We start from the raw sequence: 27,409 nt of genomic DNA on the forward strand, positions 1-27,409 counted from the left end.
GGATCTTGGTACTTCTGCCCTTCGTGAGAGTTGTAGTTTCCCAAGGACCAAAGCGTGAATCAGTTGCAGCACAGCTGGGGTTTCATCTGCCAGCCTTCCCAATGATCATGGACTCTCTGCCTGCAGGTACATACTATCTCCCTCACGAACTTTCCTCAAAGACCTTTGAAAACATTGGACTTCAGGCTTCTTCATGAAAATTAATCCTCTTATTAAATATACTTGGGATGTGGGACAAAGATGGGGTTTTGTTGCCATGAAATGCTTATGATTTGAATGTATGTATCTTGCTATGAAATATCTTTTGCCCCCTTTACCCTTGCCCTTTGCCCCCAAAAAAGGCGATCAGGAAAAACCACTCAGTGCCCGAGGGGGCTGTTGTTCCCTCGAAACCAACCTTATCACAGACATTTGCATAGAATCATAGAATCAAAGAGTTGGAAGAGACCTCATGGGCCATCATCCAGTCCAACCCCATTCTGCCAAGAAGCAGGAATATTGCATTCAAATCACCCCTGACAAATGGCCATCCAGCCTCTGCTTAAAAGCTTCCAAAGAAGGAGCCTCCACCACACTCCGGGGCAGAGAGTTCCACTGCTGAACGGCTCTCAGAGTCAGGAAGTTCTTCCTCATGTTCAGGTGGAATCTCCTCTCTTGTAGTTTGAAGCCATTGCTCCATTGCGTCCTAGTCTCCAGGGAAGCAGAAAACAAGCTTGCTCCCTCCTCCCTGTGGCTTCCTCTCACATATTTATACATGGCTATCATATCTCCTCTCAGCCTTCTCTTCTTCAGGCTAAACATGCCCAGCTCCTTAAGCCGTTCCTCATAGGGCTTGTTCTCCAGACCTTTTATCATTTTAGTCTCTCTCCTCTGGACACATTCCAGCTTGTCAATATCTCTCTTCAATTGTGGTGCCCAGAATTGGACACAATATTCCAGATGTGGTCTAACCAAAGCAGAATAGAGGGGTAGCATTACTTCCTTAGATCTAGACACTAGGCTCCTATTGATGCAGGGCAAAATCCCATTGGCTTTTTTTGCCGCCACATCACATTGTTGGCTCATGTTTAACTTGTTGTCCACGAGGACTCCAAGATCTTTTTCACACGTACTGCTCTTGAGCCAGGCATTGTCCCCCATTCTGTATCTTTGCATTTTGTTTTTCCTGCCAAAGTGGAGTATCTTGCATTTGTCACTGTTGAACTTCATTTTGTTAGTTTTGGCCATTCATCTCTCTAATCTGTCAAGATCCCTTTGAATCCTGCTCCTGACCTCTGGAGTCTTGGCTCTCCCTCCCAATTTGGTGTCGTCTGCAAACTTGATGATCATGCCTTCTAGCCCTTCATCTAAGTCATTAATAAAGATGTTGAACAGGACCGGGCCCAGGACGGGAAAACCCTGCGGCACTCCACTTGTCACTTCTTTCCAAGATGAAGAGGAAGCATTAGTGAGCACTCTCTGTGTTCGTCCGCTTAACCAATTCCAGATCCACCTCACCATAGTTTTGCCAAGCCCACATTGGACTAGTTTCCTTGCCAGAAGGTCATGGGGGACCTTGTCGAAGAAGGCCTTCCTGAAATCCAGGTACGCTCCATCCACGGCATTTCCCGCATCTACCCAGCTTGTAAGTATCGAAAAAAGAGATCAGATGAGTCTGGCATGACTTGTTTTTGATAAATCCATGTTGACTATTAGCGATGACCGCATTTGTTTCTAAGTGTTTGCAGACCGCTTCCTTAACAATCTTTTCCAGAATCTTGCCCGGTATCGACGTGAGGCTGACCGGACATTGGTAATTGTTTGGGTCATCCTTTTTTCCCTTCTTGAAGATTGGGACCACATTGGCCCTCCTCCAATCTGCTGGAACTTCTCCCGTTCGACAAGAAATCACTGATCCATCACAAGAACAAAAAAATTGGTTTCCTTGGCTGGCTGATCCCTCGGGCACAGGACAGTGGAAGGTCATCATCCTCTCTGGACACATCGTCCCTCTTCCGTCCTGCCTCCCTCTCCCTGATTTGCTAAGGAGCCGAAGAGGGAGGGAGTTTGGAAACTTTCAAACCTGTATTTTGCTATAAATATGCCTCTGATCAATGTATTGGTATGCTTGCAGGTGAATGATCACTGCAATTGCATCCGCTTCAGCTGAATCGCTCATTAAACCTCGATGCCACTTCTTCGCTTTGGCAAGAGTCTCATTTCAATTATTAATATCAATAAAATTGCTGGAATCAGGCTTCCCTGAAGGCTTGCCAAGGTAGCGTTCCCTCTTGGGTGGGAACGAAGGGTCATCTCTCCTTGGAGTTGACCACCCTAAAGTCTAGTTCGACTTCACTTTGAGACAAAAGATTGTAGACAAGACAAATAGAAAGTTTGGCGGGCGCATAGCACAGAACTGGGTACTTACTGAGCTTACTGGCCATCTGTTGGGAGGGATTGGATGGTGTCCTCCTTCTGGCAGAATGGGGTTGGACTGGATAGCCTTTCGAGGTCTCTTCCAATACGATCTGATGACTCAATATTTTGAATATGTTGCTGTATTTTGACCCACATTGAGGCCATCTATGTCCCATCTTTATTTCATCCCAGCGTGTCCTTGGGCAGCACTTGGTGTTCCTCCGCTATCGCTTTCTCCCGCATTCAAAAGCCAGGGCTCGGCTTCGTGTTCTGAGAATATGCTGATAGGATTTCTTCGTTGGGATAACGAAGTGGGCCAAAACTAGCATCGTCCTGAGGAGAGTGAGTAGGCCGAAGCCTGTTAGAGTCAGTGGGCCAAAGCTAGTGTCTTCCTGAGGAGTATGAGGTAAACCTCTGTGTGAGAGAAGCCTTGTGTGAGAAAGCTCCAGTGTGAAGGCTGCTGTGTATAAAGCTACTATGTATTTGTTTATTTGTGTTATAGAAGCCTGTTAGAGCTAGTGGGCCAAAGCTGGTTTTTGTCTTGAGGAGAGTGAGTAGGCTGAAGCCTGTTAGAGTCAGTGGGGCAAAGCTAGTGTCGTCCTGAGGAGAGAGAGTAGGCCGAAGCCTGTTAGAGTCAGTGGGCCAAAGCTAGTGTTGCCCTGAGGAGAATGAGTAGGCCGGAGCCTGTTAGAGTCAGTGGGCCAAAGTTAGCGTCGTCCTGAGGAGAATGAGTAGGCCGAAGCCTGTTAGAGTCAGTGGGCCAAAGCTTGTGTCTTCCTGAGGAGTACGAGGTAAACTTTTGTGTGAGAGAAGCCTTGTGTGAGAAATCTTCAGTGTGAAGGCTGCTGCATGGAAAGCTACTATGTATTTGTTTATTTGTGTTATAGAAGCCTGTCAGAGTCAGTGGGCCAAAGCTAGCGTCATCCTGAGGAGAGTGAGTAGGCCGAAGCCTGTTAGAGTCAGTGGGCCAAAGCTAATGTCGTCCTGAGGAGAGTGAGGTAAAACTCAGTGTGAGAGAAGCCCCGTGTGAGAAAGCTCCAGTGTGAAAGCTGCTGTGTGTAAAGCTACTATGTATTTGTTTATTTGTGTTATAGAAGCCTGTTAGAGTTAGCGGGCAAAAGCTGGTGTCGTTCTGAGGAGAGTGAGTAGGCCGAAGCCTGTAAGAGTCAGTGGGCCAGAGCTAGCATCGTCCTGAGGAGAGTGAGTAGGACGAAGCCAGTTAGAGTCAGTGGGCCAGAGCTAGTGTCATCCTGAGGAGTGTGAGGCAATCCTCCATGTGAGAGAAGCCTTGTTTGAGAAAACTCCAGTGTGAAGGCTGCTGTGAATAAAGCTACTATGTATTTGTTTATTTGTGTTATAGAAGCCTGTTAGAGTCAGTGGGCCAAAGCTGGTGTTGTCCTGAGGAGAGTGAGTAGGCCGAAGCCTGTTAGAGTCAGTGGGCCAAAGCTAGCGTCGTCCCGAGGAGAGTGAGTAGGCCGAAGCCTGTCAGAGTCAGTGGGCCGAAGCTAGCGTCGTCCCGAGGAGAGTGAGAAGGCCGAAGCCTGTCAGAGTCAGTGGGCCGAAGCTAGCGTCGTCCCGAGGAGTGAGTAGGCCGAAGCCTGTCAGAGTCAGTGGGCCGAAGCTAGCGTCGTCCCGAGGAGAGTGAGTAGGCCGAAGCCTGTCAGAGTCAGTGGGCCGAAGCTAGCGTCGTCCCGAGGAGAGTGAGTAGGCCGAAGCCTGTCAGAGTCAGTGGGCCAAAGCTAGCGTCGTCCTGAGGAGAGTGAGTAGGCCGATGCCTGTCAGAGTCAGTGGGCCAAAGCTAGCGTCGTCCTGAGGAGAGTGAGTAGGCCGATGCCTGTCAGAGTCAGTGGGCCAAAGCTAGTGCCGTCCTGAGGAGAGTGAGTAGGCCGAAGCCTGTCAGAGTCAGTGGGCCAAAGCTTGTGTCGTCCTGAGGAGAGTGAGTAGGCCGAAGCCTGTCAGAGTCAGTGGGCCAAAGCTAGTGCCGTCCTGAGGAGTGTGGGATAAACCTCAGTGTGAGAGAAGCCCCGTGTGAGAAAACTCCAGTGTGAAAGCTGCTGTGTGTAAAGCTACGATGTATTTATTTATTTGTGTTGTGGAAACCTTGTTACTGTAGATAGTGCAACTATATTATGTTTTCCTCCAAAGAAAAGCCTCCTATGGAAGACATAACAGTGTTTAGTTGTTATTACCACTTTGGGCTAGTGCTAAGCTACACTGCTCTACATTCATGGGGAGGGTCTTTTGTTATTAAGCCCTTCATTAAGGCTTTCATTCGGGGACCAGTCAATCCTAGATTTTATGTGTTTCCTCCACCATGGACACCCCAGTGTTTCTTTTATGCGTTTCCTCCACCACAGACATCCCAGTGTTTCTTTTATGAGTTTCCTCCACCGCAGACATCCCTGTTTTCTTTTATGTGTTTCCTCCACCACAGACATCCCAGTGTTTCTTTTATGTGTTTCCTCCACCGCAGACATCCCAGTGTTTCTTTTGTATTTTTCCTCCACCACAGATATCCCAGTGTTTCTTTTGTATTTTTCCTCCACCACAGATATCCCAGTGTTTCTTTTATGTGTTACCTCCACCGCAGACATCCCAGTGTTTCTTTTATGTGTTTCCTCCACCGCAGACATCCCAGTTTTCTTTTATGTTTTCCTCCACCACAGACATCCCAGTGTTACTTTTATGTGTTTCCTCCACCGCAGACATCCCAGTGTTTCTTTTGTATTTTTCCTCCACCACATTCATCCCAGTGTTTTTTTGGTATGTTTCCTCCACCGCAGACATCCCAGTGTTTCTTTTATGTGTTTCCTCCACCGCAGACATCCCAGTTTTCTTTTATGTTTTCCTCCACCACAGACATCCCAGTGTTACTTTTATGTGTTTACTCCACCGCAGACATCCCAGTGTTTCTTTTGTATTTTTCCTCCACCACAGATATCCCAGTGTTTCTTTTGTATTTTTCCTCCACCACAGATATCCCAGTGTTTCTTTTATGTGTTACCTCCACCGCAGACATCCCAGTGTTTCTTTTATGTGTTTCCTCCACCGCAGACATCCCAGTTTTCTTTTATGTTTTCCTCCACCACAGACATCCCAGTGTTACTTTTATGTGTTTACTCCACCGCAGACATCCCAGTGTTTCTTTTGTATTTTTCCTCCACCACAGATATCCCAGTGTTTCTTTTATGTGTTACCTCCACCGCAGACATCCCAGTGTTTTTTTTATATGTTTCCTCCACCACATCCCAGTGTTTCTTTGATGTGTTACCTCCACCACAGGCATCCCAGTGTTTTTTAAATGTTTCCTCCACCACAGTCACTCCAGTGTTTCTTTTAAGTGTTTCCTCCACCAAAGACATCCCAGTGGTTTTTTAATATGTAAAAATGATGTCACATCCGTTTGGCAAATGTGAATCTTCATGAACATGGCCAAGAAAAGGATGACCTTGTTAGAAGTCAACTCTTTGAACAAGGGATATTCATAATGGAATGGCACACAGGTTTCTCAGTTGTTAAACTGAAGAACCATGTCATTAAACAGCCAAGGATACAGACATGCCACTTAACAGAAGTTAACAATTATACGCATTTACAAACAATTTGTGGAGGCTTGGAAGGTTGTGATTTCCAACAAGCACAAGGCGAACCTGATTGACTTTGTCGTCCAAAAATAACTCTCGAAACTGGCATGAGGTTCTGCTTCAGTGGAAAGGAACAGTTGTGCGTTGTTCCAGTGCGCTAACCTTATCTTTTTTTGCAAAAAGCATGCCTATCTGCCTGTGCGCATCGGTTGTGAGCGGCTGCCAAAAACACCCTCTTTCTTCCTGCGACGCCTCCTTGGCTTCCCTTTCCCTTTTCTTCCTAGGAACTTGTGCATGTGGTTTTGTGGCCAGCGCATCTGGACTTCGCAGCGATACCGCACAGGATTGGCGGATAGACACACACACACACACACATACACGACAACAGGAAAAAACAAGTGTCTGTCACGGCTTGCGTTTCTGGGAATCTTTGCTCCCTTTCGGTTACGCGGCGAGGAAATGTCACACACTCAGAGGCAGATAAGAAAGAAAGAAGGGCAGACGGGCTGCGAAGGCTGACAACACAACACGCAAAAGAATCCTCCGAGCTGCAATTCTTCTTTTTCCGGCTTCGGCATATTGGAGATTGTTTTAAAGATGGCTGCAGAGCGTCCATAATGGCAAGGAGCTTTACCTGTTGAATTTGTCTTTTCTTGAGAGGTGCATTAAGGACAGAGAGGAACCGGATTTCTTCTCCGAAGCATGTTTTTCTGACTACGATATCTATGACTTTCTAAAGTTTTAAGAAAGTTAACCTCTTAAAGACCGGGCAAAAAAAGGATTTAAGTTTGAATACTTTTCGAAGAGTATCTCATCTTTGATCTATTTGGGAGTGGGATTAGAAAAGTCTCACAAATTGGGTTTCTCCTCCGAAGGATGTTTTTCTGACTACGATAACTATGACTTTCTTAAGTTTTAAGAAAGTTAACCTATTAAAGACTGGGCAAAGCAAGTATTTAAGTTTGAATACTTTTCATCTTTGATCTATTTGGGAGTGGGCTTAGAAAGGATGCTAACATGTCTTGCAAATTGGATTTCTCCTCCGAAGGATGTTTTTCTGACTATGATATCTATGACTTTCTTAAGTTTTAAGAAAGTTAAGCTATTAAAGACTGGGCAAAGAAAGCATTTCAGTTTGAATACTTTTGAAAGAGTATCTCATCTTTGATCTATTAGGAAGTGGGCTTAGAAAGGATACTAACATGTCTCGCAAATTGGATTTCTCTTCCAAAGGATGTTTTTCTGAGTACAATATCGATGACTCTCTAAAGTTTTACAAAAGTTAACCTTTTAAAATTGGGCAAAAGAAGCATTTCAATGTTAATACTTTTCAAAGAGTATCTTGTCTTTAACCTATTTGGGAGTGGACTTATCAAGAAGTGTCTAGTCTTAGTTTTTCGTTTAGAAATGATGTTAACTTGTCTGACAAATGCACAGCTTGCTTTCTAAACACGCAGCTTACTTTGTGGACTTTGTAGGGATGTTGATTGAGGTTCTCTCCTCTGTTTTGCTTTGGTTGCAGGTTGTAGCTGATCACCAAACAGGATGCTGCCTGGGATTTATTGCCCGGTCGAATTTTGGTCCAAAGAAGCCAACCAGAGCATCCCAGTGGACTTCCTATTGCCCACCGGCATTTACTTGACCCTCTCCGTTCCCTGCAATGCAACTCTGGGCACCATCAAACAGGTACAGAGACCCTTTTCCCGTCTGTCTCAATGGAGTTGCCCAACTGCGGATGTTTACTGAATTCTGTCTTGCGATACATTGGTCTGCTTCTTGTGAACAAGGCCTGGCTTGCTATTCAACCATTTCAAAGCTTTCTGCTTGAGCAGTGATGGCACGATCGTCAGCATAGATGAAACTCTCTGTCCCTTCTGGCAGAGGCTGGTCATTTGTGTAGATGTTAAACATTGATGGATCAATGTATTGTCGAAGGCTTTCATGGCCGGAATCACTCAGTTCTTGTGGGTTTTTTCGGGCTATATGGCCATGTTCTAGAGGCATTTCTCCTGACGTTTCGCCTGCATCTATGGCCAGCATCTTCAGAGGTCTGCTGGAGCTGGGAAAAAGGGGTTTATATATCTGTGGAATGACCAGGGTGAGACAAAAGGCTTTTGTAAGTTGGGCTAGGTGTGAATCTTTTCAACTGACCACCTTGATTAGCATACAATGGGCTGACAGTGCCTGGAGCAAACTCTTCTTGAAAGGTGATTAGATGTCCCTGCCTGTTTTTCTCTCTGCTGTTTTAATTTTAGAGTTTTTTAATACTGGTAGCCAGATTTTGTTCATTTTCATGGTTTCTTCCTTTCTGTTGAAATTGTCCACATGTTTGTGGATTTCAATGGCTTCTCTGTGTAGTCTGACATGGTGGTTGTGAGAGTGGTCCAGCATTTTTGTGTTCTCAAATAAAATGCTGTGTCCAGGTTGGTTCATGAGGTGCTCTGCTATGGCTGACTTCTCTGGATGAAGTAGTCTGCAGTGCCTTTCATGTTCCTGGATTCTTGTTTGGGCGCTGCGTTTGGTGGTCCCTATGTAGACTTGTCCACAGCTGCATGGTATACGGTAGACTCCTGCAGAGTCTACCGTATACCATGCAGGAGTCTACTCTGCAGGAGTCTACCGTATACCATGCAGACCTCTGAAGATGCTTGCCATAGATGCAGGCGAAACGTCAGGAGAAATGCCTCTAGAACATGGCCATATAGCCCGAAAAAACCCACAAGAATTGATGGATCAACCTGGTTTTCCCTGTAATAGACAGTAAGAGCAGCTAAAGCTTTGGAGAGTTTCTGTTCAACCATCACAGAGCTCCCTGCTTGGGTGGTGATGGCATGATTGTCAGTGTAGATGAAACTCTCTGTCCCTTCTGGCAGAGGCTGGTCATTTGTGTAGATGTTAAACATTGATGGCGCAAGCTGGTTTTCCCTGTAATAGACAGTAAGAGCAGCTAAAGCTTCAGAGAGCTTCTTTTCAACTATCCCAGAGCTCTCTGCTTGAGTGGTGATGGCATGATCGTCAGCATAGAGGAAACTCTTTGTCCCTTCTGGCGGTGGCTGGTCATTTGTGTAGATGTTAAACATTGATGGCGCAAGCTGGCTTTCAGTGTAATAGGCAGTTAGAGCACCTAAAGCTTCAGAGAGCTTCTATTCAACCATTTTAAAGCTCTCTGCTTGAGCAGTGATGGCACGATCGTAGGCATAGATGAAACTTACTGTCCCTTCTGGCCATGGCTGGTCATTTGTGTAAATGTTGAACATTGATGGAGCAATCTGGCTTTCAGTGTAATAGGCAGTTAGAGCACCTCAAGCTTCAGAGAGCTTTTGTTCAACCATTTCAAAGCTCCTTCCTTGAGTGGTGATGGCACGATCGTCAGCATAGATGAAACTCTCTGTCCCTTCTGGCCATGGCTGATCATTTGTGCAAATGTTAAAAATTAGTAGGGCAAGCTGGTTTTCGCTATAATAGACAGTAAGAGCAGCTAAAGTTTTGGAGAACAACTATCACAGAGCTCCCTGCTTGGGTGGTGATGGCATGATCGTCAGCATAGATGAAACTCTCTGTCCCTTCTGGCAGTGGCTTGAGCAGTGATGGCACGATCGTCAGCATAGATGAAACTCTCTGTCCCTTCTGGCAGAGGCTGGTCATTTATGTAAATGTTAAATATTAATGGTGCAAGCTGGTTTTACATATAATAGATAGTAAGAGCAGCTAAAACTTCAGAGAGCTTCTGTTCAACCATTTCAAAGCTCCCTGCTTGGGTGGTGGTGGCACGATCGTCAGCATAGATTAAATTCTCTGTCCCTTCTGGCAGTGGCTGGTCATTTGTGTCAATGTTAAACATTGATGGAGCAACCTGGTTTTTCCTGTAATGGATAATAAGAACACTAAAGATTTGGAGAGCTTCTGTTCAACCATTTCTGTTCAGCTGCTTGGGTGGTGATGGCAGGATCGTCAGCATAGATTAAATTCTCTTTCTCCAGCTGGTCTGGCACCATGCCCAGTGCGAGCCCTTCTTCCACATGCTCAGCGACCCAGAGTCGTACGTCTTCACCTGCATCAACCAGACGGCCGAGCGGCAAGAGCTGGAAGATGAGCAGCGGCGCCTCTGCGACATCCAGCCCTTCTTGCCGGTCCTGCGGCTCGTAGCCCGTGAAGGCGATCGGGTCAAGAAGCTGATCAATTCTCAAATCAGCCTCCTTATCGGCAAAGGTGAGCGGCCTTCTTCTGATCCATCAGCCCCCCCCCCCTTCCCTAGTCTATAGATAAAGATGGAGCCAACCAGAAAAGGCTCTGTCCCAACTGCTGTATTTCTTCACATAATAGTCGCCAGCGTGCCATCCCCACTGCTCTGCTCCAACTGCTGTGTTTCTTCACGTAATAGTCGCCAGTGTGCCATCCCCACTGCTCTGCTCCAACTGCTGTATTTCTTCACGTAATAGTCGCCAGTGTGCCATCCCCACTGCTCTGCTCCAACTGCTATGTTTCTTCACGTAATAGTCGCCAGTGTGCCATCCCCACTGCTCTGCTCCAACTGCTGTGTTTCTTCACGTAATAGTCGCCAGTGTGCCATCCCCACTGCTCTGCTCCAACTGCTGTGTTTCTTCACGTAATAGTCGCCAGTGTGCCATCCCCACTGCTCTGCTCCAACTGCTGTATTTCTTCACGTAATAGTCGCCAGTGTGCCATCCCCACTGCTCTGCTCCAACTGCTATGTTTCTTCACGTAATAGTCGCCAGTGTGCCATCCCCACTGCTCTGCTCCAACTGCTGTGTTTCTTCACGTAATAGTCGCCAGCGTGCCATCCCCACTGCTCTGCTCCAACTGCTGTGTTTCTTCACGTAATAGTCGCCAGTGTGCCATCCCCACTGCTCTGCTCCAACTGCTGTATTTCTTCACGTAATAGTCGCCAGTGTGCCATCCCCACTGCTCTGCTCCAACTGCTGTATTTCTTCACATAATAGTCGCCAGTGTGCCATCCCCACTGCTCTGCTCCAACTGCTGTGTTTCTTCACGTAATAGTCGCCAGCGTGCCATCCCCACTGCTCTGCTCCAACTGCTGTGTTTCTTCACGTAATAGTCGCCAGTGTGCCATCCCCACTGCTCTGCTCCAACTGCTATGTTTCTTCACATAATAGTCGCCAGTGTGCCATCCCCACTGCTCTGCTCCAACTGCTATGTTTCTTCACGTAATAGTCGCCAGCGTGCCATCCCCATTGCTCTGCCCCAACTGCTGTATTTCTTCACATAATAGTCGCCAGTGTGCCATCCCCACTGCTCTGCTCCAACTGCTATGTTTCTTCACGTAATAGTCGCCAGCGTGCCATCCCCATTGCTCTGCCCCAACTGCTGTATTTCTTCACATAATAGTCGCCAGTGTGCCATCCCCACTGCTCTGCTCCAACTGCTATGTTTCTTCACATAATAGTCGCCAGTGTGCCATCCCCATTGCTCTGCCCCATCTGCTGTATTTCTTCACGTAATAGTCGCCAGTGTGCCATCCCCACTGCTCTGATCCAACTGCTGTGTTTCTTCACGTAATAGTCACCAGTGTGCCATCCCCATTGCTTTGCCCCAACTGCTGTATTTCTTCACATAATAGTTGCCAGTGTGCCATCCCCACCACTCTGCCCCAAATGCTGTATTTCTTCACATAATAGTCGCCAGTGTGCCATCCCCATTGCTCTGCCCCAACTGCTGTATTTCTTCACATAATAGTCACCAGTGTGCCATCCCCATTGCTCTGCCCCAACTGCTGTATTTCTTCACATAATAGTCGCCAGTGTGCCATCCCTATTGCTCTGCTCCAACTGCTGTGTTTCTTCACATAATAGTCGCCAGTGTGCCATCCCCATTGCTCTGCCCCGACTGCTGTGTTTCTTCACATAATAGTCGCAATGGTGCCATCCCCATTGCTCTGCCCCGACTGCTGTGTTTCTTCACATAATAGTTGCCAGTGTGCCATCCCCACCACTCTGCCCCATCTGCTGTTTTTCTTTACATAATAGTCGCCAGTGTGCCATCCCCATTGCTCTGCCCCAACTGCTGTATTTCTTCACATAATAGTCGCCAGTGTGCCATCCCCATTGCTCTGCCCCAACTGCTGTATTTCTTCACGTAATAGTCGCCATCCCCATTGTTTGGGTGGCAAAATAGGTATTTTTTTGTTCCTCGCATAATACTCGCAAGGCTATTTGGGGCTTGATTTTGAGGAGTTGTAGTTCACCTACATCCAGAGAGCACTGTGAACCCAAACACCGATGGATCTGGACCAAACTAAGCACACATATCTGATATGCCAAAGTTTGATTACTTGGAGTGGGGAGGGGGACTGACCTTCCTTTTTTCTGGGAGTTGTAGTTCACCCACAACCAGAAAAATTGTGACCTCCAGCGATGATGGACCTGGACCAAACTTGGCACACAGAACCCACATGACTCACTCAACCTACTGGAGGGGTTTGAGGGAACTGACTCACCATAGTGGGAGTTGTAGTTTACCCTATAGCCAGAGAGCACAGTGAACCCCACTGAGGATGCATCTAGAGCAAACTTGCCCAACATAACAAACTTTAAGTACTGATGGAGTATCTGGGGGTTAACCTGGCAGGATGGGATTTGGGTGGCAAAATAGGTATTTTTGCATTCCTCGCATAATAGTCGCAGAGCCATTTGGCACTCGATTTGGGGGAGTTGTCGTTCACCTACATCCAGAGAGCACTGTGAACCCAAACACCGATGGATCTGGACCAAACTAAGCACACATACCTGATACGCCGAAATTTGATTACTTGGGGGGGGGGGGGGAGAGATTGACCTTCCTTTCTGGGAGTTGTAGTTCACCCACAACCAGAGAAATGGTGACCTCCACCGATGATGGATCTGGACCAAACTTGGCACACAGAACCCTCATGACTAACTGAACCTACCAGAGGGGTTCGAGGGGACTGACCCACCATAGTGGGAGTTGTAGTTTACCCTACAGCTAGAGAGCACACTGAACCCCACTAATGATGCATCTCGATCAAACTTGCCCAACATAACAAACTTTAAGTACTGATGGAGTATCTGGGGATTAACTTGGCAGGATGGGAGTTGGGTGGCAAAATAGGTATTTTTGCGTTCCTCGCATAATAGTCGCAGAGCCATTTGGGGCTTGATTTGGGGGAGTTAACTTGGCATGATGGGAGTTGTAGTTCACTCACAACCTTATGCATTTTGTACAATTAAAACATTGACTTTTTCAAATAACCCCAAGCTAGTATTCCATAAAATACATATTAAAACATATTTCTGCAATGGCATCCACAAAGGTGACTAAGGGGATGAGCTATTGTATAGGTAAGAATCTGGATTGTTTTGTTGTTGTTGTTGTGCAGGTTTGCACGAGTTTGACTCTCTGGGAGACCCGGAAGTGAACGACTTCCGTGCCAAAATGCAGCACTTCTGCGAGGAGCGAGCGGCCCGGCGCCAACAGCTGAGCTGGAAGGCCTGGATGGAATACAGCTTCCCAGTCCAACTGGAACCCTTGGCCAACGGACTGGGAAGAAGGACTCCCCTCCAGATCCCCAATAAGAACATTTTTGTCAACGTCAAGTTTGAAAGTGGAGGGGTGAGTCCATGGGCTCTCATTAAAATCCAAAGGTAACACAGTCCTGGAACAGCCAAAACTCACAAGTACAACATGAATATATAAACAAAGGGTATCTTAGAAAAACTTGAACAAGAATCATAAAACAAGAACATCGAAATTTTCCAGGATATTTGAATCTAAAACCAGGACTTGCCTTGACACAAGAACTCAGGCCTAGCTTCTCCCTCCAAAGCCAGTGTTGCCTGAACTAACTAGAAGGTAAACAACTGGCTGTTAATAAGCACCCATGAAATCGTGTCATATCCCATTAATTTTCTCTATCTTTTCCCCAAGTATTATCTCGGACCTATGGAACTGATTATCTGCTGGGGAAGGGAGAAAGTAGGCTTTCTTCTCAGAGCTGGAGAAGGGAGGAAGTAGGACTCAGAGCTGGGAAAGAGAGAAGGTAGGCCTTCTTCTCAGAGATGAGGAAGGGAGAAAGTAGGCCTTCTTACAGCTGGAGAAGGGAGGAAGTAGGCCTTTTTCTCAGAGCTGGGGAAGGGAGAAAGTCCTTCTCAGAGCAGTCCTGGAATAGCCAAAACTCACAAGTACAGCATGAATATATAAACAAAGGGTATCTTAGAAAAACTTGAACAAGAATCATAAAACAAGAACATCGAAATTTTCCAGGATATTTGAATCTAAAACCAGGACTTGCCTTGACACAAGAACTCAGGCCTAGCTTCTCCCTCCAAAGCCAGTGTTGCCTGAACTAACTAGAAGGTAAACAACTGGCTGTTAATAAGCACCCATGAAATCGTGTCATATCCCATTAATTTTCTCTATCTTTTCCCCAAGTATTATCTCGGACCTATGGAACTGATTATCTGCTGGGGAAGGGAGAAAGTAGGCTTTCTTCTCAGAGCTGGAGAAGGGAGGAAGTAGGACTCAGAGCTGGGAAAGAGAGAAGGTAGGCCTTCTTCTCAGAGATGAGGAAGGGAGAAAGTAGGCCTTCTTACAGCTGGAGAAGGTAGGAAGTAGGCCTTTTTCTCAGAGCTGGGGAAGGGAGAAAGTCCTTCTCAGAGCAGTCCTGGAATAGCCAAAACTCACAAGTACAGCATGAATATATAAACAAAGGGTATCTTAGAAAAACTTGAACAAGAATCATAAAACAAGAACATCAAAATTTTCCAGGGTATTTGAATCCAAAACCAGGACTTGCCTTGACACAAGAACTCAGGCCTAGCTTCTCCCTCCAAAGCCAGTGTTGCCTGAACTAACTAAAAGGTAAACAACTGGCTGTTAATAAGCACCCATGAAATCATGTCATATCCCATTAATTTTCTCTATCTTTTCCCCAAGTATTATCTCGGACCTATGGAACTGATTATCTGCTGGGGAAGGGAGAAAGTAGGCCTTTTTCTCAGAGCTGGGGAAGGGAGGAAGTAGGCCTTTTTTCTCAGAGCTGGAGAAGAGAGGAAGTAGGCCTTGTTCTCAGAGCTAGGGAAAGGAGAAAGTAGGCCTTCTTACACCTGGAGAAGGGAGGAAGTAGGCCTTTGCAGAACTGGTGAAGGCCTAGCTCCTCCCTCCTTCTTACACCTGGGGAAGGGAGAAAGTAGGCCTTCTTTTCAGAGCTGGGGAAGGGAGGAAGTAGGCCTTCTTCTTACACCTGGAGAAGGGAAGAAGTAGGCCTTTGCAGAACTGGTGAAGGCCTAGCTTCTCCCTCCTTCTTACACCTGGGGAAGGGAGAAAGTAGGCCTTCTTTTCAGAGCTGGGGAAGGGAGGAAGTAGGCCTTCTTCTTACACCTGGAGAAGGGAGGAAGTAGGCCTTTGCAGAACTGGTGAAGGCCTAGCTTCTCCCTCCTTCTTAAACCTGGGGAAGGGAGAAAGGAGGCCTCAAAGCTGGGAAAGGAAGAAAGTAGGCCTTCTTACACCTGGAGAAGGGAGGAAGTAGGCCTTTGCAGAACTGGTGAAGGCCTAACTTCTCCCTCCTTCTTACATCTGGGGAAGGGAGAAAGTAGGCCTCAGAGCTGGGAAAGGAAGAAAGTAGGCCTTCTTACACCTGGAGAAGGGAGGAAGTAGGCCTTTGCAGAACTGGTGAAGGCCTAGCTTCTCCCTCCTTCTTACATCTGGGGAAGGGAGAAAGTAGGCCTTCTTCTCAGAGCTGGGTAAGGGAGGAAGTAGGCCATTGCAGGGCTGGGGAAGGGAGAAAGTCCTTCTCAGAGCAGTCCAGGAATAGTCAAAACTCACAAGTACAGCATAAATCCATAAACAAAGGGTATCCTTAGAAAAATTTGAGCAAGAATCATAAAACAAGAATATTGAAAACTTCCGGGATACTTGAAATTGCCTGAACTAACTATGAGGTAACCAACTGGCTGTTTATAAGCACTCATGAAATCATATTGTTTCCCACTATTTTTTGCTATCTCTTTCCCAAGTATTATCTCAGACCTACAGAACAGATTCTCTGCTGGGGAAGGGAGAAAGTAGGCTTCCTTCTCAGAGTTGGAAAAGGGAGGAAGTAGGCCTCAGAGCTGGGAAAGGGAGAAAGTAGGTCTTCTTACAGCTGGAGAAGGGAGAAAGTAGGCTTTCTTCTCAGAGTTGGAGAAGGGAGGAAGTAGGCCTCAGAGCTGGGAAAGGGAGAAAGTATCCCTTCTTACAACTGGAGAAGGGAGGAAGTAGGCCTTCTTACAGCTGGGGAAGGGAGGAAGTAGGTCTTCTTACAGCTGGAGAAGGGAGAAAGTAGGCCTTTGCAGAACTGGGGAAGGGAGAAAGTTCTTCTCTGAGCAGTCCAGGAATAGCCAAAACTCACAAGCACAGCACATATCCATAAACAAAGGGTATCCTTAGAAAAACTTGAGCAAGAATCATAAAACAAGAACATAGAAAACTTCCAGGATATTTGAATCCAAAACCAGGACTTGACTTGACACGAGAGCTCAGGCCTAGCTTCTCCCTCCAAAGCCAATGTTGCCTGAACTAACTAGAAGGTAAACAACTGGTTGTTAATAAGCACTCGTGAAATCGTGTCATTTCCTACTAATTTTGTCTAACCCTTTCCATTCAGTGGACGAAAATTGGCACAAATACCCAATATGCTCAAATTTGTACACTGGTGGAGTTGGAGGGGATTGATTTTGTCATTTGGGAGTTGTAGTTGCTGGGATTTATAGTTCGCTTACAATCAAAGCGCACTCTGAACTCCACCAGCGATGGAATTGAACCAAACTTGGCATACAGAACTCCCATGACAAACAGAAAAAAATTGGAAGGGTTTGGCGGGCATTGACCTTGAGTTTGGGAGTTGTAGTTCACCTACGTCCAGAGAGCACTGTGGACTCAAACAATGATGGATCTGGACCAAACTTGGCACGAATTCTCAATATGTCCAAATGTGAACACTGCTGGAGTTTGGGGAAAGTCGACCTTGAGCTTTGTAGTTGATGTACGGATGTGAAAACGTATTTGCAAACCGAGTTGTTTCTTTCTTTCTGGGTCCCACAGGAAAGTTTTACCTTCCAGATCTCCCCCAAGGAGTTCCCTGCCACCCTCATGAGCTACGCCATCAAGAAGCAAGCGACGGTTTTCCGACACCAAAAAGTAAACAGCCCTGAAGATTATGCTTTGCAGATTAACGGGAAATATGAATACCTCTATGGAAACTACCCCTTGTACCAGTTCCAGGTATGTGTACCCTCCCTCCCTCCCTCCCTTCCTTCCTTCGGGCAGGTCACACTCTCTCAGCTCAGAGGGAGGGAAAAGTAAACTTTATTCTAATTCTTCCAAAAAAAATTACCATGTGGCCTTCTCAGAGCTGGAGAAGGGAGGAAGTAGGTCTTCTTACAGCTGAAGGAAGTCAGCCTTAGAGCTGAGAAGGGAGAAAGTAGGTGTTCTTCTCAGAGCTGGGGAAGGGAGGAAGTAGGCCTTTTTCTCAGAGCTGGAGAAAGAAGAAAGTGGGTCTTCTTAGAGCTGGAGAAAGGAGAAAGCAGGCCTTCTTAGAGCTGGAGAAAGTCTGCCTTAGAGAGCTGGGGACGGAGAAATGTAAGTGTTCTTCTCAGAGCTGGAGAAAATAGGCCTTCTTAGAGCTGGAGAAAGGAGAAAGTAGGTCTTCTTAGAGCTGGAGAAAGGAGAAAGTAGGTCTTCTTAGAGCTGTAGGAAGATGGCCTTAAAGCTGGGGAGGGAGAAAGTAAGTGTTCTTCTCAGAGCTGGGGAAGGAAGTAGGCCTTCTCAAAGCTGGAGAATGGAGAAAGTAGGTCTTCTTAGAGCTGTAGGAAGATGGCCTTAAAGCTGGGGAGTGAGAAAGTAAGTGTTCTTCTCAGAGCTGGGGAAGGAAGTAGGCCTTCTCAGAGCTGGAGAATGGAGAAAGTACGTCTTCTTAGAGCTGGAGGAAGGAGAAAGCAGGTCTTCTTGGAGCTAGAGAAAGGAGAAAGTAGGTCTTCTTAGAGCTGGAGAAAGGAGAAAGTATGTCTTCTTAGAGCTGTAGGAAGATGGCCTTAGAGCTGGGGAGGGAGAAAGTAGATGTTCTTCTCAGAGCTTGGGAAGGGAGGAAGTAGGTCTTCTCAGAGCTGGAGAAAGAAGAAAGTAGGTCTTCTCAGAGCTGGAGAAAGGAGAAAGTAGGTCTTCTCAGAGCTGGAGAAAGGAGAGAGCAGGTCTTCTTAGAGCTGGAGGAAGTCGGCCTTAGAGCTGAGGAGGGAGAAAGTAATTGTTCTTCTCAGAGCTGGGGAAGGGAGGAAGTAGGCCTTCTTCTCAGAGCTAGGGAAAGGAGAAAATAGTCCTTCTTACATCTGGAGGAAGTTGGCCTTAGAACTGGGGAAGGGAGAAAGTCATTGTTCTTCTCAGAACTGGAGAAGGGAGGAAGTAGGCCTTCTTAGAGCTGGAGGAAGTCGGCCTTAGAGCTGGGGAAGGGAGAAAGTGAGTGTTCTTCTCAGAGCTGGGGAAGCGAGGAAGTAGGGCTTCTTCTCAGAGCTGGAGAAGGGAGAAAGTAGGGCTTCTTCTCAGAGTTGGAGAAAGAAGATAGGCCTTCTTGGGGCTGGAGGAAGTAGGCCTCAGAGCTGGGGAATGGAGAATGTAGGCCTTAGAGCTGGGGAAGGGAGAAAGTAGGCCTTCTTCTGAGATTTGGAGAAGGGATAAGCGATCTTCTCAGAGCTGGTAAAGGGAGGAAGTAGGCCTGATAAGTCAGAAATGACTTGAAGGCACATATCACCAACAATATAATTAGAAAAAAATGTGTAAGGAAGGATCTCAGAGTGGCTTACTTAAAAAAAAGAAAAGAGAATGCCGTCCCTTACGAGAAAGGAAAGGGGAAAGGAAAGCACAAACACAGTTGCTTAGCTTTTGGGGAAATGATAGTTTAAGAGAGGCCAACCCTGACAAAAGCTGTCTCCGCGGTTGACTTCCTTGTTATTCTTTCCTTCAAAAAGTTTCAGCCTTTCTCCATAAGGGCTAGAAACTTGAATTTTGTAAAATGTAGGTTCTGTTGTAGTTACTCACCCTTTCCTTTGAGACTATACTCTGAGCCTAACTAACACCCTCTCCATTCCCAATTCTTGCACTGTTTCCCATCCCTGTTTGGAACTTCCCGGGTGTTTATGTCCGTTCTGTATGGCGTCTCTCCGCAGTACATCCGGGACTGCCTCTGCCGCGGCCTCCTTCCCCACCTCACCATGGTGCACTCCTCCTCCATCCTGGCTTTGTGGGAAGAGCAGACCAATGGGATCTCCCATCCTATCAAAACAGCCACCAAAGCACCTCCAGTCCCCAAGAAAAAGGTACGGCATGGCTCTACGATGACCCTAAATGACCTCAATCCCAGATACTTTGCTTACTTAGGTGATCCCTCATAGCCTTAGGATGATGGTCCTCCAAGTGTAGTGTCTTGGCTGGGATTAGCTGGTGCCTGCTGGAAGAGCACATTCAGAATCTTCTTAATGCGCACAGATTACATTATCATCAGCATATTGGAGTTCTATAACAGATGTTGTAGGTCTTCTTCTGAATTTGCACAAACTACATTATCATCATCATATTGGGGTTCAGTAACAGACATTGTAGGTCTTCTGCATGCACATAGACTACATTATCATCGGCCTATTGGAGTTCTGTAACAGACGTTGTAGGTCTTATTCTGAATGCGCACAGACTACGTTATCATCATCATATTGGGGTTCAGTAACAGACATTGTAGGTCTTCTGCATGCGCATAGACTACATTATCATCGGCCTATTGGAGTTCTGTAACAGACATTGTAGGTCTTCTTCTGAATGCACACAGACTACGTTATCATCAGCATATTGGAGTTCTATAACAGAAGTAGGTCTTCTGCATGTGCACTGACTACATTATCATCGGCATATTGGAGTTCAATAACAGACATTGTTATTCTTCTGCATGCGCACAGACTATGTTATCATCAGCATATTGGAGTTCAATAACAGCCATTTAAGGTCTGAATGCACACATCAGCATATTGGAGTTCTACAACAGATGTTGTAGGTCTGAATGTGTACAGAGTACGTTATCATCAGCATATTGGAGTTCAGTAACAGACATTGTGGGTCTGAATGCGCAGACTATGTTATCATCAGCATATTGGAGTTCTATAAGAGACATTGTAGGTCTGAATGCGCACAGACTGTTATCCTCAGCATATTGGAGTTCTGTAACAGACATTGTAGGTCTGAATGCGCACAGACTGTTATCATCAGCATATTGGAGTTCTATAACAGACATTGTAGGTCTGAATGCGCACAGACTATGTTATCATCAGCATATTGGAGTTTTATAACAGACATTGTAGGTCTGAATGCACACAGACTATGTTATCATCAGCATATTGGAGTACTATAATAGACATTGTAGGTCTGAATATGCACAGACTACATTATCATTGGCATACTGGAGTTCTATAACAGACATTGTAGGTCTGTTGAATGAGCACAGACTATGTTATCATCAGCATATTGGAGTTCAATAACAGACGTAGATCTTCTGCATGTGCACAGACTATGTTATCGTCAGCATATTGGAGTTCTATAACAGACAGTGTAGGTCTTCTTCTGAATGTGCACAGATGGCGTTATCATCGGCATATTGGAGTTCTATAAGAGATGTTGTTGTGACCCTGGTTTTGGCTTTCTGTCTGTCCGATAGATGATTTCAACATCCCAAATAAGAGAATAATTTAAGAATTGTTTATTTCCCTATCTGTGAAACTACAACATAAGTGGAATGTTTCATATCAAAGTTGATCAGTGACGTGGAGGCACATATAACAACATCTTCGATTTGTAATCTCAATGGTGATATTCTTCCCTTTGCCCCCTTTTAGCCAATGTCGGTGTCTCTGTGGTCCATTGAGCAACCTTACTCCATTGAGTTGGTGCAGGGGAGTAAAGTCAACGCGGACGAGCGGATGAAGGTCAGTATTTTTGTGAACAGTGTCATGTTTGTGTCTCTTTTTCTTCTCTGAGCTGAGTAGTTTCTCTTCCTGTATTGGAGTCGTTTATAGCTCGTCCTCAAATGACACTGACATCAAAAGAGCCCCAAATCAGGTGATGAACTTCAGGCCTAGCTTCTCCCTCCAATGCAAACGTTGCCTGAACCCAACTTGGCACACAGAACTCCCATGGCCAACAGAAAATAGTTTGGTGGGCACTGACCTTGAGTTTGGGAGTTATAGTTCACCTCCATCCAGAGAGCACTGTGGACCCAAACAATGATGGATCTGAACCAAACTTGGCACGAATGCTCAAGATACCCAAATGGGAACACTAATGGAGTTTGGGGGGGGGGGGGGGGAATAGACCTTGACATTTGGGAGTTGTAGTTTTGGGGATTTATAGTTCACCTACAATCAAAGATCATTGTGAAACACCAGGATTGTGGTGCAGCCGGCTGAGTATCAGCTGCATTAAGCCAGCCCGGGTTGGAGTGGGTTTCCAACCAATTGTGTGTAGCCTGTTGTCGACCTTTGCAACCCGAAAGACAGTTGCATGTCAAGTAGGAAAATAAGGTACCACCTTAAAAGTGTGGGGAGGCTAAATTAACTGATTTATGAGGCCATAAAAGAAGACTCCAGCAAAGCATTCCAGCGGGGAAGCATGCGGGGAATGCGGAAGTGCTTCATCAGCGTCGCAGATGGACGATGAAAGCGACAGCTCCCCTGGCGGCCAGAAAAAAAGTTAAATAGCCTCTGCGTAGGTCTGTATATGTTCGTATGTCAAAAATTGGCATTGAATGTTTGCCATATATGTGTACACTGTAATCCACCCTGAGTCCCCTGCGGGGTGAGAAGGGCGGAATATAAAAGCTGTAAATAACTCCACCAACGACGTAATTGAACCAATCTCGGCACACAGAACTCCCATGACCAACAGAAAATACTTTGGTGGGCATTGACCTTGAGTTTTGGAGTTGTAGTTCACCTACATCCAGACTCAAACAGCGATGGATCTGGACCAAACTTGGCACAAATGCTCAAGATGCCCACATGCGAACACAGGTGGAGTTTGGGGAAAATAGACCTTGACATTTGGGAGTTGTAGTTGCTGGGATTTATAGTTCACCTACAATCAAAGAACATTCTGAACTCCACCAACGACGTAATTGAACCAATCTTGGCACACAGAACTCCCACAACCAACATAAAATACTGGAAGGGTTTGGTGAGCGTTGACCTTGAGTTTGGGAGTTGTAGTTCACCTACATCCAGAGAAGACTTTGGACTCAAACGATGATGGATCTGGACCAAAACTTGGCACACAGGCCAACTGTGAATACTGGTGGGATTTGGGGAGGACTGACTCACAATTTTGGGAGTTGTAGTTCACCCATATCCTTATGCATTTTCTAATAGGAGCTTTAATTAAAAAAAACAAAAGGAAATACGGACTATTTTCTAATATAAATAGATTTACAAATTGTCTAAGCTGCTTCTGCTGTTGTTCCTCTTCCTGATGCTGCTGGGCCACTCTCAGTCCCACGTCAACCAGGTGCTTTCTCACCTGTCTTGAAGACATCGTTCTTCCATTTTGTGTCGTTCTTTCATTTTGCCCTGCCTTCCTTTCCAGTTGGTGGTCCAGGCTGGCCTGTACCATGGCCACGAGATGCTCTGCAAGATGGTCTCCAGCTCGGAGGTCAGTGTCTGCTCGGAGCCGGTGTGGGGCCAGAGGCTGGAGTTTGAGATCAACGTCTGTGACTTGCCTCGCATGGCACGGCTCTGCCTGGCCCTCTACGCCGTTGTGGAGAAAGCCAAGAAGGCAAGGTCCACCAAGAAGAAGTCCAAGAAAGCGGTAAGTCCTCCTGGAGATAAGTTGGCTTGGATCCAGGCAATAGAACGGGGACATAGTGGTCAACTTTTGGTGACCATGGAGACTTAAAAGACCTATAGAATCCCAGAGAGAATCTCTAGGGCCTCAACTCCACCAACTTTGGGTGGACGTTGATCATGGAGTTGTGCTAGAAGAACTAGAGGATCCCAGAGAGAATTAAGAATCTCTAGGCCCTCAACTCCACCAACTTTTGATGGACATTGATCATGGAGTCGTGCTAAAAGATCTAGCGAATCCCTGGGATAATCTCTAGGCCCTCAACTTCACCAACTTTGGGTGGAAGTTCATCATGGAGTCATACTAAAAGACCTAGAGACTCCCAGAGATAATCTAAGAATCTCTAGGTCCTCAAATCCACCAACTTTGGGTGGACGTTGATCATTGAGTTGTCCTAAAAGACCTTGCGAATACCAGAGACAATCTAAGAATGTCTAGGTCCTCAACTCCACCAATGTTTGCTAGATGTTGCTCATGGAGTCATGCTAAAAGACCTAGAGGATCCCATACAGAATTAAGAATCTCTAGGCCCTCAACTCCACCAACTTTGGATGGAAGTTGATCATGGAGTCGTGCTAAAAGATCTAGAGAATGCCAGAGGGAATCTAAGAATCTCTAGGCCTCAAATCCACTCACTTTTGGTGGAAGATGATTGTGAAGTAAAGCTAAAAGACCTAAAGAATCCCAGAGAGAATCTAAGAATCTCTAGGTCCTCAAACCCACCAACTTTTGGTGAACGTTGATCATTGAATCGTCCTAAAAGACCTAGACAATCCCAGAGACAATCTAGGAATCTCTAGGCCTTCAACTCCACCAACTTTTGGAGGACGTTGATCGTGGAGTTGTGCTAAAAGATCTAGAGAATCCCAGAGAGAATCTAAGAATCTCTAGGTCATCAAATCCACCAACTTTGAGTGGACGTTGATCATGAGTCGTGCTAAAAGACCTAGAGAATCCCAGAGAGTATTTAAGGATCTCTAGGTCCTGAAGTTCACCAACTTTTGGTGGAAGTTGATCATGGAGTTGTGCTAAAAGACCTAGAGTTCCCTAGAAAGCTTCTAGGAGTCTCTAACTCATGAACTGGAAGTCATATCCAACTGCACTTGTTTTGATGTGTTCAGTGGTACGTTAAGTGTTTCTAAAATCTTCTGTCATCCTTTGAGGAAATGGTTGTTATCACCTTACCATCCGTTGGGTGGCTTTCCAGCTGTCCTTGACCTCCCAGTGAAACTGGAGCTTTCTCCAGAACTACTGATTCCTTGGAAATGAGATGTAGCAATTCTGTAGAATGACGTTGTGTGCTTGAAGTTCACAGAAAAACACAAAACAAGGGAACAAAGCGATTATTCTGTAGCAGGAATTGGGCCGGCTGATAGGTCTTGCCTGTGCTCGCCCTGCTGAGTCATGCTGCAGCTCTTCCCGGGATGCCGAGTCATTGCGTACTTGACATTTTTCTCCAGACAATAATCTAATCTGCCTGCCCTTTGCGTCTCTTCTGATGCGGAGTCGCTTTCGATAATGCCCTCTTTACATTGTTTTTTTACTGGCTGGACAACTTTAACGTCCGCCTCCAAGTCGAACTATAAGTAAATGCATCATCGGTGGGGTTCAGTGTGCTCTCTGGCTGCAGGGTGAACTACAACTCCCACTATGATGAGTCAGTCCCCTCAAACCCCTCCAATAGGTTGAGTTAGTCATGAGGGTTCTGTGTGCCAAATTTGGTCCAAGTCCATCATTGGTGGAAGTCACTGTTTCTCTGAATGTGGGTGAACTACAACTCCCACTATGATGAGTCAGTCCCCTCAAACCCCTCCAATAGATTGAGTTAGTCATAAAGGTTCTGTGTGCCAAGTTTGGTCCAGGTCCATCATCGGTGGAGGTCACTGTTTCTCTGAATGTGGGTGAACTACAACTCCCACTATGGTGAGTCAGTCCCCTCAAACCCCTCCAATAGGTTGAGTTAGTCATAAAGGTTCTGTGTGCCAAATTTGGTCCAAGTCCATCATCGGTGGAAGTCACTGTTTCTCTGAATGTGGGTGAACTACAACTCCCACTATGGTGAGTCAGTCCCCTCAAACCCCTCCAATAGATTGAGTTAGCCCTGAGGGTTCTGTGTGCCAAGTTTGGTCCAGTTCCATCATCGGTGGAGGTCACCGTTTCTCTGAATGTGGGTGAACTACAACTCCCAGAAATAAAGGTCAGGGCTCTCCAAAGCCCTCCAGTAATCTTTGGCATATCGGGTATGTGTGCCAAGTTTGGGCCAGATCCATCAATGTTTGGGTTCACAGTGCTATCTGGAAGTGGGTGAACTACAACTCCCACAAATCAAGATGATTTCCCCCCAAAGACCTCCAAGTTCATCATCAATGGAGATCATTATTTCTCTGGTTGTGGGTGAACTACAACGCCCAAAAAGGAAGGTCAGTTCCCCCCCCCCCAAAAAAAAAGTTTTGTCCGGATCCATCGGTGTTTGGGTTCACAGTGCTCTCTGGATGTGGGTGAACTACAACTCCCACAAATCAAGGTGATTTCCCCCCAAACGTCTCCAGTATTTTTTGCTGGTCATGGGGGCTCTGTGCCAAATTTGGTCCAAATCCATCTTTGGTGGAGTCCAGAGTGCTCATTAATTGCAGGTGAACTATAAATCCCAGTACTTACAACTTCAAAATGTCCAGCCCAATTCCCATCAAAACCCACCACTATTCAAATTTGGGCCTATCGGATATTCATGCCAAGTTTGGTCCAAATCCATCTTTGGTGGAGTCCAGAGTGCTCATTGATTGCAGGTGAACTATAAATCCCAGTACGTAGAACTCCAAAATGTCCAGGCCAATTCCCCTCAAAACCCACCGGTATTCAAATTTGGGCCTATCGGGTATGCGTGCCAAGTTTGGTCCAGACCCATCATTGTTTGGGTTCATAGTACGCTCTGGATGTCGGTGAACTACAACTCCTCTAAATCCCTCCAAAGACGTCCACTATGTTTTGTTGGTTAAGGGGGTTCTGTGTGAATTAAACTTGGAACACAGAACCCCCATGACCAACCAAACATATTGGAGGAGGTTGAGGGGAGCTCACCTTCTTTTCAGGGAGTTGTAGTTTACCCACATCCATAGAAACTGTGACTTCCACTGACAATAGACCCATCAAAGACCTCCAATATGTTCTGTTGGTCATGGGCATTCTGTGGGCCAAGTTAGTCCCAGGTCTATTGTTGGTGGAGTTCAGAGTGCTCTTAGATTGCAGGTGAACTATACATCCCAGGACCTACAACTCCTATAAACCTCTGCTCTTTTTGCTATGTGCCATAGAAAAGAATAGGAAAGAGTTAAGAGTGCTGAACGTGCTGACTGAAATGTTGGTGGTTCGAATTCAGGGAGCGGGGTGAGCTCCAGCTGTTAGCCCCAGCTTCTGCCAACCTAGCAGTTCGAAAAGATGCAAATGTGAGTAGATCAAAAGGTACTGCTCCGGCAAGGAAGGTAACAGCGCTCCATGCAGTCATGCTGGCCACATGGCCTTGGAGGTGTCTACGGACAACGCCGGCTCTTCAGCTTAGAAATGTAAACAAATATATTTTTGTATAGTACTGTATTGTATTGGAGCCGCAGCAGGTTAAACTGCTGAGTTGCTGAACTTGCTGACCCAAAGGTCGGTGGTGCAAATCCAGGGGGCGGGGTGAGCTCCCGCTGTTAGCCCCAGCTTCTGCCAACCTAGCAGTTCGAAAAGATGCAAATGTGAGTAGACCAGACGTAATGTCAAGGGGAAACCTTTACCTTTCAAAGCGTTTGCCAATTGTTTGACCATCGTGAGAACAGGAGTGTTTTGACCCAACATGGCCGCTCTTATGTGACCTACTCATCCTTCCGCCGCAAACGTATAGGATTGCCCAATTGCCTGGGTGAACGTCATGCTGTTTGATTACCGAGACCAACTGAAAACCGGAGAATGCTGCCTACCAATGTGGTCGTCCTTTCCAGGTAGGATTTTGGGAGGAGGGAGGGGGGAATCTAAAAAGAGCCAACGAGATTTGGGCCTCTATAGTGTCTAGATCCCGGGAAGGCATGCTCCCCATGCTCTGTTCCGCCTTGGTTGGACCACATCTGCAATACTGTGTCCAATTCTGGGCAAGAGAGATGTGGACAAACTGGAATGTGTCCAGAAGAGGGCAACTCAAATGATCAAGGGTCTGAAGAACAAGCCCTATGAGGAGCGGCTTAAGGAGCTGGGCATGTTTAGCCTGAAGAAGAGAAGGCTGAGAGGAGACATGATAGCCATGTATAAATATGTGAGGGGAAGCCACAGGGAGGAAGGAGCGAACTTGTCATCAAGCGACAGGAAAGAAAGAAGATTCCACCTGAACATGAGGAAAAACTGTGAGAAAGAGCTGTTTAGCAGTGGAACTCTCTGCCCCGGAGTGTGATGGAGGCTCCTTCTTTGGAGGTTTTTAAACAGAGGCTGGATGGCCATCTGTTGGAGGTGCTTTGAAGGTGGTTTTCTTGCTTCTAGGCAGAATGGGGTTAGACTCAATG

General features: G+C 46.2%; 1 protein-coding gene across 1 annotated transcript in view; it reads left to right on the plus strand.

The window, feature by feature from the left end:
- Positions 1–6,190: 6,190 nt before the first annotated feature.
- The window catches only part of PIK3CD (phosphatidylinositol-4,5-bisphosphate 3-kinase catalytic subunit delta), a 42,121-nt gene continuing 20,902 nt past the window's right edge, over positions 6,191–27,409 (plus strand). Inside the window, exons 1-9 of the mRNA XM_060758947.2 lie at positions 6,191–6,601; positions 7,504–7,667; positions 9,962–10,190; positions 13,357–13,589; positions 17,058–17,237; positions 19,172–19,321; positions 20,882–20,971; positions 22,623–22,844; positions 26,761–26,857. Coding sequence (XP_060614930.2) covers positions 7,527–7,667; positions 9,962–10,190; positions 13,357–13,589; positions 17,058–17,237; positions 19,172–19,321; positions 20,882–20,971; positions 22,623–22,844; positions 26,761–26,857 — 1,342 coding nt within the window. The 5' untranslated portion in view covers positions 6,191–6,601; positions 7,504–7,526. The remainder of the gene's footprint in view (positions 6,602–7,503; positions 7,668–9,961; positions 10,191–13,356; positions 13,590–17,057; positions 17,238–19,171; positions 19,322–20,881; positions 20,972–22,622; positions 22,845–26,760; positions 26,858–27,409) is intronic.

Source organism: Anolis sagrei, chromosome 13 (genome assembly GCF_037176765.1).
Source record: "Anolis sagrei isolate rAnoSag1 chromosome 13, rAnoSag1.mat, whole genome shotgun sequence".
Lineage (NCBI taxonomy): Eukaryota > Metazoa > Chordata > Lepidosauria > Squamata > Dactyloidae > Anolis > Anolis sagrei.